General features: G+C 40.4%; 1 protein-coding gene across 1 annotated transcript in view; it reads left to right on the plus strand.

The window, feature by feature from the left end:
* The window catches only part of LOC126272906 (sodium-dependent serotonin transporter-like), a 1,032,532-nt gene that overhangs the window by 990,608 nt on the left and 27,335 nt on the right, over positions 1-14,589 (plus strand). The window contains exon 12 of the mRNA XM_049976173.1: positions 14,138-14,305. Coding sequence (XP_049832130.1) covers positions 14,138-14,305 — 168 coding nt within the window. The remainder of the gene's footprint in view (positions 1-14,137; positions 14,306-14,589) is intronic.

Genomic DNA, 14,589 nt, shown 5'->3' on the forward strand with positions numbered 1-14,589 from the left:
ACCCATAGTAATTTGCCATGCACTCCTCTTCATGTTTATTTTTCATTTTCTCCTAGCATCTTCAATGCTTGGAAAGTATTGCCACATCAACTACCTTACCAGTGTCCACACTTGTAGCTGTTACTACACCATTCAGGGATGTGTGGCCTCTTTTCTGCCAGCTTCCATCAAAAGCTATGGACAAGTCTCTGCTATTATTATTTTCAACAACTGCCTCCTCAACAGAATCTTTCATGTTTTCCTGTGCCACATCTACGGCAGAGCCTATTGCAATTATGTGTTTGTTAAATTTTGAAGGTGGAGGAGGGAGGTTCATCACACCACACAACATGGCACCTGCAACCCTGCCCTTTCCTATACACCGTAATCCATAAACCAGTCTAATGTTTATACCGTATAGTTTACCTGTATCTGCAGTAACATGTGAGGAAATGAAGAAAGTAGTGCTGTGTTTGCAATAACTGCACATCAAGTCTAATTAACAAGCAAGTCCTACATGTAAGATTGTTTTCAATGAAACACCACATTTTCCACATTGTTCTCCAAAACGTCTTATAATAAAGAGACGTTAATTACCTCATATTTTGTAGTCCCAACATTGAGTTTCTTGTATTCTTCTTCAATTCCAGCTAGTTTTCTTCTTGAAGCACTATCCGGTGTAGTGGCAGCAGCATCACTCAATGTATCATTATCAGTGTTGAGGTTAGTCGCTACTGGGACTTCAGATACTGATGAAGATGAATCAGACGAATTTTTAGTACACTTTACTTTCTTGCGCCAATGTACACGCTTTCTAAATACCTCCAGACTAGATCTTGGCATGTTGAAGGAAAGAAAACTCAATGACTTCTCCACATACGACTTTCACAACAATGACATGGATGTACTCACAAAGGGAACAATACAAATAGTGCAGAATCTATTGTTAACTGTCTAGCAATGTAGCCAACAGAAAAGCTAACTCTCTTGTGCTCAATTATATCTCTGGAAAGGCTGTCTATAACAGGTATATTTCGCGTCTCATATACAAGGTGCGGAACATCGTGTGTCGAAATTATTTAAAAAAATGATTTAAAATACTTCTATTCACATCATCCAAATATTTTATACATGTTATTAAACGGGAGAGTCTACATTTTTCGAAAATGCATTTACCCAAAAATCGATTTTTTCATCGAAAAACTCATTCCATACACCCTTAAGTGAAAAAACAGTTGCAGGTATGCACCTGGATTTAGCCTACGTTCTTTGCAGTAGTATATAACGTCTCCATATTCTTCGTTCAATTCCGTTAAATCTTTTGCATCTGATCATGCAATAATGCTTGGAACTTCAGAAAATTTACTATTCATACCACTAATTTCATCTGTGCTCCGTGCACGCTAATTTAACAGAAAGTGCTCCTTGATTTACAAAACAATCAGTCCCATACCATAATTTTTCGCTCTTTCTTCAAAAACCAAATCCTACACTTTTTTCATGGAGTTGTAGTGCCATCCATAGCAAATCTGTAATATCCGTCTATTATGTGACTGCATGATAGATACTGGGAATTTTCTTCCTTTTCTTCTGTGATTCCCATTTATTTTCAGTGGTTGGGATGATATTTCAATAGACTGCCTCTTTTTGCTCAACCAACCACTGGACTTATGAAGTCCTTTATGCTACGAATAAATAGCAAATGATAAATAGCACTGATAACACCATTCTGCGGAACTGAAGAAAGTCGTGCCGACTACTAATGTTGGAAGAAAGAGCGTCGCATGGCACTGCTAATGAAACGTCGCGCTGCATCAAATAGTTCCGAGAACAAGTGCCGAGGCAGGTGGAGCCTCGGACTGCACGCATACAGCACATCGTGCATACGTTAAGTTTTATACGCCTGAACTACATGATCAGCGGAAGGGAAGAATGCAACGAAAGACTCACAGGGCCACATCACCTACTTTCATTGGCTTATTTTGTAACCCTTGCAGTAGTGAAACCCTTACCTGTATTTACAAATATATCTCTAGCAGTTGCCAGTGCAGTGGTTTCGTTAACACACTTACGCTCAATGACTGCTTTTATAACAACAATAGTCAGTCGTCCTGCAACGATATCAGAGCAATCACAAGTGCATGTTTCACAATAATTAATTGGAAGATGGATACTTGGTATACTAGCTATTTGGACTGAAGAAGTATCAAGAAGGATTAACTAGTAAAGTTTAAACCGGTAATAAGAGTCTAAAAATTTATGGGATATTAACTGTATTTTCTTTGCTCTTTGTGATAAAATGCTGACACGCTGATTATATTTTGTTGTAACTATATTGGAAATACCAGAGAGTTTGAACTATGTATCACTGCACTTACACCACATCTATAATTTTTTTGCTTAGCTATTCCTTAACCATCATAGTTCATCAGAACATCATTGTCCCTGTAACACAGTATGTACCAAACGTTTTGTACTTTCTTGAAGCTGCTGTAATAATTTAAGAGCGCCATCAGTATTATTAATTTTGGAAAATTATCACTGACTGTAATATCACCTACTAAGTATGAGTCCTTCTAATCCCATGGTTTAGCATATTATACCTCATTTTGTTAATTTTTTGGGTTTTGTAACTGTAATAAGCACACAGTACTTCCATAATTCTCAGCAATTTTTTTGTATATACCTGTAGCTCTATTATAGCAAGCATATACCTACAAGACCTAAACCAAATTAACAATTACAATTTGATTGTAGTATCACTCACTATCTGTACCTTTAGACCATTATATATGTTTTTACAGTGGGAGTGTGATTAATACACCGGCTGTTTCAAAAAAGAGTAATCCAGTTCCATAAGACTATATCTTCTAAATGAGTGAAGATAGAAACTTGAGATAAGCTGTAATTAACTCTTCGCACTATAAGGTATTTATTTCCCAAAGAACAATCCGATTTATATGTCTTTTACTTGCATGAATATAGTTCTTCGAAGCACTTTTTTACAGTTACGATTAGAATCAAAGTTTCAACTTAACTTTCAGAAATTTTCAGTTCCCACGACGAGAAGCACGACAAAAATCCAGACGTTGTCTTAAAAAGGCCAGGGTTGGCGCGCAAAAATGTGTTCTTTCACCAGGATAATGCACCATCCCATACATCAGCGAAAACAATGACAAAAATGCATGAATCGGGCTTTGAACTGGTTCCTCATCCACCCTGTTCACCTGACTTAGCCCCAATCGATGTCTTCCTGTTCCCTAACTGGAATCTTTGGCTTTCTGGGAAGAAATTTTCATCGAACGAGGAAGTGATAGTTGCAGTGAACAAGTATTTTGCAGAGTTTGATAGAACATATTTTTCCGATGGAATGAAAATACTGGAGGATCCCTGGACCAATTGTATATCCCTGAAAGGTGAGCTGTTTACGAAACAAACCTTTCTTCTTGCATTTTTACCAGACTTATCAAACCTCCTTGGTATATGCCCGTTACGGCCGGCGGTGCAGTGCAGTACCCTCGACAAAAATGCCACTCCACAGATGTATTTGAGATACACATGATGAAACAGAAAACACAAAATGCCCCTTGTTCGAAGGAAAGCTTGAGGTAGCCGCACCAGGTAGACCACTACCGGCAACCACATGAGCCGGCAGCAAACAGCTGTCTCAAAGTGAATTTAGTTTTGAAATGGCAGTATGAAATGCACCCCAAGTTATTAATTTCATTCATGTAGATAACGTAGTCTTGCGAAATTGTATGAATCTTCTCGAAGCACCTGGTGTTTTGTCGTTAGTACTTCTCGGCCTGGAGTCTGTAGTGCGCCATTGACCATACAACCATTTTCATCATTTAGTAACATTTCATAATTAGTTCACCTGATGAGACATACAGAGAAACACGTCGTGAAAATGGAGCAATAACAGACTCCAGTTACATGAATTCTTTTGTGATTCAATATTTCTTGAAGGCGATTGCTGATAGCTGATGAGTATTTCATAAAATACGTGGCATGTGGATGTCTCTATATTCTTTATTGTCACTACTTGTTACAATCAATAGCCATAACTACAGTGTCTGTATAAAGGAAAGAAAACTACAGCAAACATAAGCAATCAGCTGTGCATAAAGTTGTATAATCAAATACTTATAAAAGTCCTTATGTGATTAAAGTATCACGTCACGCCATATTAATATGGCAATGTTATAGAGACGCCCCCAGCAGAGCTGCTGAATATCGACGAAACAAACATAAATCCATACTCAAGAGTTGGTGTGTCAGATGTGAAAGCACGGTTATAACTAGTCATAAGCTGACAGTAAACAAATCGAAGAGTAATCCACTGTAGATGTGTGTTATAAAAAGCAAAACATAGTAAATATATAGATACTGCTCGTTCATGCCTGAAAATTACTAAAATATGTTTCAAAACATCGGCTGTAGGCACAGGAATTTGATAAATATGAAAGCACAAGGCAAAAAATGTTCAAATGTGTGTGAAATCTTATGGGACTTAACTGCTAAGGTCATCAATCCCTAAGCTTACACACTAGTGAACTTAAATTAGCCTAAGGACAAACACACACGCCCATACCCGAGGGAGGACTCAAACCTCCGCCGGGACCAGCCGCACAGACGGCTAATCCCGCGCGGCAGCACAAGTCAATTGCACGGGAATATAACGAAGCAAGAAAAACGGTAACCTCTCACGGCCAATAGTGTAACAAGGTAAAAAGTGTAAATACATAATCAGAAATTTAAAAACAGACAGTGAAAATATATAAAGTGTGAGTAGTAGCACTGCATTTTCATATCGTAACTATGTTATTAAATGTAAAAAGAAAAGTAGTGTGCTATTGTTTGCTGGGAGACACGAAGGGCATGTTAAGCCGCCTAAATAAAAAGCTTTTTCTCTCTTTCGCACAGTGGCGCCTTACCTACGTGAAGTGTGGGAATTGTTGGTTTTAAATACATGTGATTAGCATGCACTCGTAGTCCAGGGGAAGCCGGCACAGTAGTTTACTGTGTTCGGTCAGAGAATTAGCTGCCCTCTGTAATAAAAAAAACTGAGTGAACGGATCAACGATGAACAGGTGTCAAGGGACGTCCACGCCGCGCAAATGCAATTAACATTAACGAACTAAATGAGATCAGAAAGAAAAGGTAGCGTCTGTGATGAGTAATCAAAACATCCTCGATCCCGGGTTCGAAATCCACCACAGCTTAAATTTTGATTAACAATCAGCACTGGCAGCCGAAGACTTCCAGCATAAGAAGTCACCCTCATTCTACCAACGGCCTTGTCAAAGAGGGTGGAGGAGCGGATAGCTGTTCAGGGCACCCTCTTGGACTTGAGGTGGGAAACTGCCACTAAAGACGGAAGAATCAGCAATGATCAACGGCATGAGGATGCAGAAGGTAATGAAAACCACAGAATTAAAGACACACAATGTGTATCCGCAGGAAATGTGGCCTGTAATTGAAAAAGTGGCATGATGATCTCTCCATTGGCAAAAGATTCCGGAATAGTTCCCCATTCGAACCTAGAGGAGGGGATTGCCAAGGGGGAGGTGACCCGGAGAAAGGAAGAAAAACGTCCTTCGATTCGGGGTTGGAATGTTAGAAGCTTGAACGTGGTAGGGAAGCTAGAAAATCTGAAAAGGGAAATGCAAAGACTCATTCTAGATATAGTAGGGGTTAGTGTAGCCAGCCGGAGTGGCCGACCGGTTCTAGGCGCTTCAGTCTGGAGCCGCGCTGCTGCTACGATCGCAGGTTCAAGTCCTGTCTCGGGCATGGATGTATGTGATGTCCTTAGGTTAGTTAGGTTTAAGTAGTTCTAAGTTCTAGGGGACTGATGACCTCAGATGTTAAGAACCATAGTACTCAGAGCCATTTGAACCATTTGGTTAGTGAAGTGCAGTGGAAAGAAGACAACGATATCTGGTCAGATGAGTCTAGGGTAACATCAACACCGACAGAAAATGGTATAACGGGAGTAGGATTCGTTATGAATAGAAAGGTAGGGCACAGAGTGTGTTTTTGCGAACTGTTCAGTGATAGAGTTGTTCTTATCAGAATCGACAGCAAACAAACATCGACGATGATAGCTCAAACATACATGCCGACGTCGCAAGCTGAAAACGAAGCGACAGAGAAAGTATATGAGGATATTGAAAGGCTAACACAGTACGTAGAGGGGGATGAATAACTAATACCCATGGGGGACTGGAATGCAGTTGCAGAGAAATAAGTGGAAGAAAATGTTACAGGAGAATATGGGCTTAGACAAGGAATGAGAGATGAAAAATAACTGTAGCCTGTGATAAAATAGAGCTAGTAATAGCGAATACTCTGTTCAAGAATAACAAGAGAAGTAGATATACCTGGAAAAGGCCGAGTGATACGGGAAGATTACAATTAGATTACATCATGGTCAGACAGAGATCACTAAGGAATGAGAAGATACACTTGAAGTTCTATGAAGCTGTAGATACAGCGAAAAGGAATAGCTCAGTAGGCACAACAGTTGAAGAGGAATGGACATCTCTGAGGAGAGCAATCACAGAAGCTAGAAACAAAAACATAGGTACAAAGATGGTAGCTCCGAAGAAACCATGGATACCAGAAGATCGGTGATCGGTGATCGATGAAAGATGGAAGTACAAAAATGTTCAGGGTATTCACGAAAACAGAAATATAAGTCAGTCTGGAAGGAAATAAATAGGAACTGCAGGGAAACTAAAGCGAAATGACAGCGTGAAAAACGTGAAGAAATCGAAAAAGAAATGATTGTCGGAATTACTGACTCAGCATAGGGAAAAGTCAAAATAATCTTCGGCGACAATAATAGAAAGGGTGGTATGATTAAGAGTGCAACGAGAATTTCGCTGTTAAATGGAGAGGAGAGAGCGTATAGGTGGAAGGAGTTCATTAAAGGCCTCTAAGAGGGGGAAGGTTTGTCTGATGTAATAGAAGAAGAAACAGGAATCGCTTTAGAAGAGACGGGAGACCCAGTATTAGAATCAGAATTTAAAAGAGCTTTGGAGCAGTTGAGATCAAATAAGGCAGAAGGGATAGATAAAATTCCAGCAGAATTTCTAAAATCTGCGACAAAACGACAATTCACGCTGTTGTGTAAATGTATGAGTCTGGCGACATACTATCTGACTATCGAAAAAGTATCATCCACACATTTTCGAACACTGTAAGAGCTGACAAGTCCAAGAATTATCGCACAATCAGCATAACAGCTCAGGCATCCAAGCTTCTTACAAGAACAATATAAGGCACCAGAGAGGCAATTCTGACGTTGTGGTTGATAATGGAAACAAGACTAAAGAAAAATCAAGACACGTTCAGAGGATCTGTCGACCTGGAAAAAGCGTTCGATAATGTTAAATGGTGCAAGATGTTCGATATTCTGAGAAAAATAGGGGTAAGATATAGGGATAGATGGGGAATATAAAATATGTACAAGAACCAAGAGAAAACAATAAAAGTAGATGACCAAGTGTGGAGTCCTTGGTTTAAAAAGGGTGTAAGACACGGATGTAGCCTTTCGCCCGTACTGTTATATCTGTACATCAAAGAAGGAATGATGGAAGTAAAAGAAAGGTTAAGTAGTGGAATTAACGTGCTAGATGAAAGGATATCAATGATACGATTGGCTGATGACATTGCTGTCCTGACTGAAAGTGAAGGAGAATTACATGACGTGCTGAAAGGAATGTAGAGAATATGGACTGAAAGTAAATAGAAGAAAGGCGAAATTATTGAGAAGTAGCAGAAATGAAACCAGCGAGAAACTTAACATCACGATTGATGGTCACGAAGTCAATGAAATTAAGGAATTCTACTACCGAAGCAGCAAAATAAACTATAATGGACGGAACAAGCAGGGCATCAAAAGTAGACTAGCAATGGCAAAAAGGTCATTCCTGGCCAACAAAAGTCTACTAGTATCTAACATAGGCCTAAATTTGAGGAAGAAATTTCTGAGAGTGTACGTCAGGGCACAGCACTGTAGTGAAACATGAACTGTAGGATAACCGGAGCAGAAGAGAATCGTAGCATGTGGTATGCGGTGCCACAGGTTGAAACTTAAGTGGACTGATAAGGTAAGGAATGAGGAGATTCTGCGCAGAACCGGAGAGGAAAAGAATATGTGAAAAACACCGACAAAGAAAAAGGGACAGGATGCTAGGATATTTGTTAAGATATGAGGGAATGACTTCCATGGTACTAGAGGCAAAAACAGTAGGGGAAGACAGAGATTGGAATACATCCAAAAAGTAATTGAAAGCGTAGGTTGCAAGTGCTACTCTGAGATGAAGAGGTTAGCACAGGAGAGGAATTCGTGACGGGCTGTATCAAACCAGCCAGAAGACCGATGACAAAGAAAAAAAAAAAAAAAAAGCGTGGAGATCTATAAGCTGTATGTGTAGTGTTGTTTCATGTTTGTATTTCATGGTGACAGAGAAGGTTAAGCATGACACCCTTTGCCGGCACATAGCCTACTCCTATTGAACAGAACCAAGGGGACCACAGAGGGTAAAGTTCTCATTCAACGGTTGGATCTCCGTCAACAGTGTCACATCACATGCTCTCACTTCATGAGGCGCTATGGAGAGGTTTGGATTTTCAACCAGGATACTGGCGGAAGCCTAACGATACCGGACTTAACCATTCCTCCTCCATTTTGCCTTGATGGCAAAGGAAAAACTGCGAACAGCACGTGGTGTACACTCAGCTGGCGGCTACACGGGTAGCGGAAGCTGTGTGGCGTGGACTGGGCGGTTTTTTAGGTTAGAAGGGGTGGGCTGCAATGTCAAAGGGTGTATGGCAAATACAGGACGTGCTTGGATCAAGGAACAGTCGGAATTATAGTTGTAAATTGTTTTAGTTGTGCTGGAAAAGTCCCTGAGCTTCAAGCGCTAATAGAAAGCACAGAAGCTGATATCGTTATAGGTACAGAAAGCTGGCTAAAGCCTGAAATAAGTTCTGCGGAAATTTTTACGAAGTCTCAGACGGTGTTCAGGAAAGATAGATTGTGCAGAATACGTGGTGGAGTGTTTGTGTCTGTCAGTAGTGGTTTATCTTGTAGTGAAGTCGAAGTAGATACTCCGTGCGAATTGGTATGGGTGGAGGTTATACTTAACAGCCGAACTAAGTTAATAATTGGCTCCTTCCACCGACCCCCAGACTCCGATGATACAGTTGCGGAACAGTTCAGAGAAAGTTTGAGTCTCGTAACAAATAAATACCCCACTCATACGGTTATAATTGGTGGGGACTTCAACCTACCCTCGGTATGTTGGCAAAAATACTTGTTCAAAACCGGTGGTAGGCAGAAAACATCTTCCGAGATTGTCCTAAATGCTTTCTCCGAAAATTATTTCGAGCAGTTAGTCCACGAACCCACGAGAATTGTAAATGGTTGCGAAAACACACTTGACGTCTTAGCCACAAACAATCCAGAGCTGATAGAGAGCATCATGACTGATACAGGGATTAGTAATCACAAGGTCGTTGTAGCTAGGCTCAATACCGTTTCTTCCAAATCCACAAGAAACAAACGCAAAATAATTCTATTTAAAAAGCGGATAAAGTGTCACTAGAAGCCTTCCTAAGAGAAAATCTCCATCCCTTCCGAACTGACTATGCAAATGTAGACGAGATGTGGCTCAAATTCAGAGATATAGTAGCAACAGCAATTGAGATATTCATACCTCATAAATTGGTAAGAGATGGAACAGATCCCCCGTGGTACACAAAACAGATCCGAACGCTGTTTCAGAGGCAACGGAAAAGCATGCGAAGTTCAGAAGAACGCGAAATCCCGAAGATTGGCAAAAATTTACAGACGCGCGAAATTTGGCACGGACTTCGATGCGAGATGCCTTTAATAGGTTCCACAACGAAACATTGTCTCGAAATTTGGTAGAAAATCCGAAGAAATTCTGGTCGTATGTAAAGTACACAAGCGGCAAGACGCAGTCAATACCTTCGCTGCGCAGTGCCGATGGTACTGTTACCGACGACTGTGCCGCTAAAGCGGAGTTATTGAACGCAGTTTTCCGAATTTCCTTCACCAGGGACGACGAATGGAATATTCCAGAATTTGAAATACGAACATCTGCTAGCATGAGTTTCTTAGAAGTAGATACCTTAGGGGTTGCGAAGCAACTCAAATCGCTTCATACAGGCAAGTCTTCAGGTCCGGATTGTATACCGAATAGGTTCCTGTCAGATTACGCTGATACTATAGCTCCCTACTTAGCACTCATATACAACCGCTCGCTCACCGATAGATCTGTACCTACAGATTGGAAAATTGCGCAGGTCGTACCAGTGTTTAAGAAGGGTAGTAGGAGTAATCAATTTAACTACAGACCTATATCATTGACGTCAGTTTGCAGTAGGGTTTTGGAGCATATACTGTATTCAAACATTATGAATCACCTCGAAGGGAACGATCTATTGACACGTAATCAGCATGGCTTCAAAAAACATCGCTCTTGTGTAACGCAGCTAGCTCTTTATTCACACGAAGTAATGGCCGCTATCGACAGGGGATCTCAAGTTGATTCCGTATTTCTAGATTTCCGGAAAGCTTTTGACACCGTTCCTCACAAGCGACTTCTAATCAAGCTGCGGAGCTATGGGGTATCGTCTCAGTTGTGCGACTGGATTCGTGATTTCCTGTCAGGAAGGTCGCAGTTCGTAGTAATAGACGGCAAATCATCGAGTAAAACTGAAGTGATATCAGGTGTTCCCCAGGGAAGCGTCCTGGGACCTCTGCTGTTCCTGATATATATAAATGACCTGGGTGACAATCTGAGCAGTTCTCTTAGGTTGTTCGCAGATGATGCTGTAATTTACCGTCTAGTAAGGTCATCCGAAGACCAGTATCAGCTGCAAAGCGATTTAGAAAAGATTGCTGTATGGTGTGTCAGGTGGCAGTTGACGCTAAATAACGAAAAGTGTGAGATGATCCACATGAGTTCCAAAAGAAATCCGTTGGAATTCGATTACTCGATAAATAGTACAATTCTCAAGGCTGTCAATTCAACTAAGTACCTGGGTGTTAAAATTACGAACAACTTCAGTTGGAAGTACCACATAGATAATATTGTGGGGAAGGCGAGCCAAAGGTTGCGTTTCATTGGCAGGACACTTAGAAGATGCAACAAGTCCATTAAAGAGACAGCTTACACTACACTCGTTCGTCCACTGTTAGAATATTGCTGCGCGGTGTGGGATCCTTACCAGGTGGGATTGACGGAGGACATCGAAAAGGTGCAAAAAAGGGCAGCTCGTTTTGTATTATCACGTAATAGGGGAGAGAGTGTGGCAGATATGATACGCGAGTTGGGATGGAAGTCATTACAGCAAAGACGTTTTTCGTCGCGGCGAGACATTTTTACGAAATTTCAGTCTCCAACTTTCTCTTCCAAATGCGAAAATATTTTGTTGAACCCAACCTACATAGGTAGGAATGATCAGCAAAATAAAATAAGAGAAATCAGAGCTCGAACAGAAAGGTTTAGGTGTTCGTTTTTCCCGCGCGCTGTTCGGGAGTGGAGTAGTAGAGAGATAATATGATTGTGGTTCGATGAACTCTCTGCCAAGCACTTAAATGTGAATTGCAGAGTAGTCATGTAGATGTAGATGTAGATGTAGATGTAGATGTGTAATCAGACGGTAATTCATCCAAGTACCAGCCACTCCCTACTTTGCTTAACTTCAGTGATCTGTTGCGAACTGATGTATTCAACGAGGCATGTCCTCTGGCGCATTTGTTGGTGGGTAATCATATTACAGCTTGAAATAGGGGGTGTCGGATTCAACATATAATAATATAAAATGTAATAACCTTAGACGTAGTTAAGATATTTATTGGTAACTTAAAATGGTTTCTGTGTTTGCTTGTGGCAGTTGGTACCGCGTACGCAGGAGCTCAACGGATTTTTTCCACGTAAACGCTCATCCGTAGACATGTGGACTCCACAGAAAATTGTGTTCTGTTTGCTTTCTCTCGCAGAGCTAAAGTGCGTTACGCCACTTGATTTTTCTCTGTCGGGGTTTATCGAGAATTAAGTGTACCACACAGTAGTTCGTGATCTACCTGATCTGCTCCAGTGCATTCGTGCAGCTAAAAGCTGTTACTCCTGCGATACTGCAGAATACTTGGAGTGAAGTGGAATACAGATTAGATATTTTTCACGCAAGTAATGAAGCGCACATCGTGGGGTATTTGGTGTGCAAAAAACATATTGAGTTACCATACTTGTGGATACGTACCATCAATAAATATCTCTATTACTTCTCAAATTATTACATTTCATATTATTATGTGTTTAACGTGGAAAGCCTGTACATAGATTCAGCTTTTGGCTACAGTTATGGAAAAGTTACGATCAGAGTAAAAGAGAAGCACTATTCATTAGTTCAGCGTCCGCTGCTCCGTTCGCGTAGACTGTATGGCCTGCAGAGACTTTTATTTTATTTAATAGAATTTTTATGTTGTTCACGAATTGCAAAAACCTTCTAAGCTTTTCACGCTAATGAAGGCCATATAAGCGTGGTCTGTCTGTATTTACTTCTGACCAAAAACTGATTCTGCTTGCTGGAGACCAAAGTTTTTTAAATCATGCCTTTTGCGTTTCCTCGGAGATATTTCCGTAACAACTTTCATCCTCTTATAAATATTTGTTTATATCTGACCGAGAAGTGAAATATCAATTTCCATGAATTTAGCTTTAAATTTTTACTGATCTAACAAAATATTTTCTTAAAAATTTTCAACCCCTATTCCACTGCCTTAAGGGTTGAATTTCCAGAAACACCGAAACACATGTCTTCCTTTTATTTTTATTTACTTCCAACCGAGAAGTCTAGTACCAATTGTCATAGATGTAGCCTTAAAAATCCTTTAGTAGTTATTTAGTAATTATCTATTTTCAAAACAACTTCACTATTTGGATTTCCAAAAATTCTTAAACATGTACTTTTTTAATTTTTTGACTAAGAAACCAAATACCAGTTTTCGTAGTTCTAGCCTCAAAATTTCCTTAATAACGCCACACTTTCAAAAAGCCTTTCATCCCCTTTTTTCACCCCCTTGGGAGTTGAATTTCGGGCGGTTTAAGATCCGCAGTATCTCCAAACTTAGTTTCTGTTCTTAGCAGCTGTGGCTGGGCGATGATGAGGCAGTGTATCGCTCTGACCTCATTTCATCCCCTTAGTGGTTGAATTTCCAAAAAACATTGACATGTGTATGTTTTATTTCTGACAGAGAAGGCAAATTTAAATTTTCATAGATTTAGCTTTAAAAACGCTTTCATAATAAAAAAATTTCATCAAAAGTCTCATCCTCCAACCCCTATTACACCCCGTTATGGATTCAGTTACTAAAAACATTGAAACATATTTTATTTGTAACCGAGAAGTCTAATAGCAGAGTTCATACATGCAGCTTTAAAATACTTTAGTAGTTCTTTAATAATGAAATGTCTTCAAAAATAACTTTCACCCACTATTTCACTCCAACAGAGTTAAATTTCCAAAAAGGATGAAATACACATTTCTTTGTTTATGATCGAGAAACCAAATACCAGTTTTCATGAGCTAGCCTCAAAACTGCCTTAATAGCAACATTTTTTTTTTAAAGAAACACTTCATCCGCTATTCCTACCCTCTTAGCGCTAGAATTCCGAAAAATCCCTCCTTAAAAGATGCCTACAGGATAAGATCCGCACTTTGTCCCAATTTCAAGTTTCATCCTTAGCGGTTTGAGCTGGGTGCTGATGAATCAATCAGTCAGTCAGTCAGGACATTGTCTTTGATAAGTAAAGGTATACTTGGAATACAGCTGACAGGTAAGATGAGCAGGCGAACCTTTCTGATGAAATAAAAAGTAAAAGGAAAAGAATGTGGAGCTAAAATATAGAAATATCGGTGGCGAGGCGTCATATAAAATGTCAAATGTCTAATAACTAGCACAGAGTGTGTTAGAGCAAAGATATAGATGATAATGTGAGAAACAGAATTATCGACCAAGTCAGGTCACAAGTGATTCCAAGCAGCGTAGAGGTAAATATATGATGTAACTGTAACGTAACTGAAGCTACTAACGTGTGCTGACGCATGCCTGCAGGTGATCTTCATCTTCTCGCTGATGGGGTACGAGGAGATGCTGCCGGGCGAGTACGTGTACCCCGCATGGAGCATCAGCGTCGGCTGGGTGCTGACCGCCTCGTCCCTCGTCTGCATCCCCCTGTACATCATCTACATGCTCATCACCACTCCCGGGACCTGCCTGCAGGTAACCGTCACTCTGATCCCTCACCTCTGCCATCGGAAACACCTCTCTCCTATCCTGTCTCTAAGGAATCGGCTCATCGAGTAGAGTATGGTGTTGAACTACTGTGGGGCAGTACAAAGATTCTGACTGGAAGTCATAAAACGGGTAATTTTCCAATACATCTAATTTGATCGCTATAAAGTTCCTTATGGATTCGATTAAGAACAAATATCTAACCGTGGCAATGTCGGTTTTCCACATCCTACTAGGTGAATACCGGGCTAGTCCGCACGTCCCGCTTCAGT

The sequence above is a fragment of the Schistocerca gregaria genome, chromosome 1 (genome assembly GCF_023897955.1).
Source record: "Schistocerca gregaria isolate iqSchGreg1 chromosome 1, iqSchGreg1.2, whole genome shotgun sequence".
NCBI classification, from domain to species: Eukaryota; Metazoa; Arthropoda; class Insecta; order Orthoptera; family Acrididae; genus Schistocerca; species Schistocerca gregaria.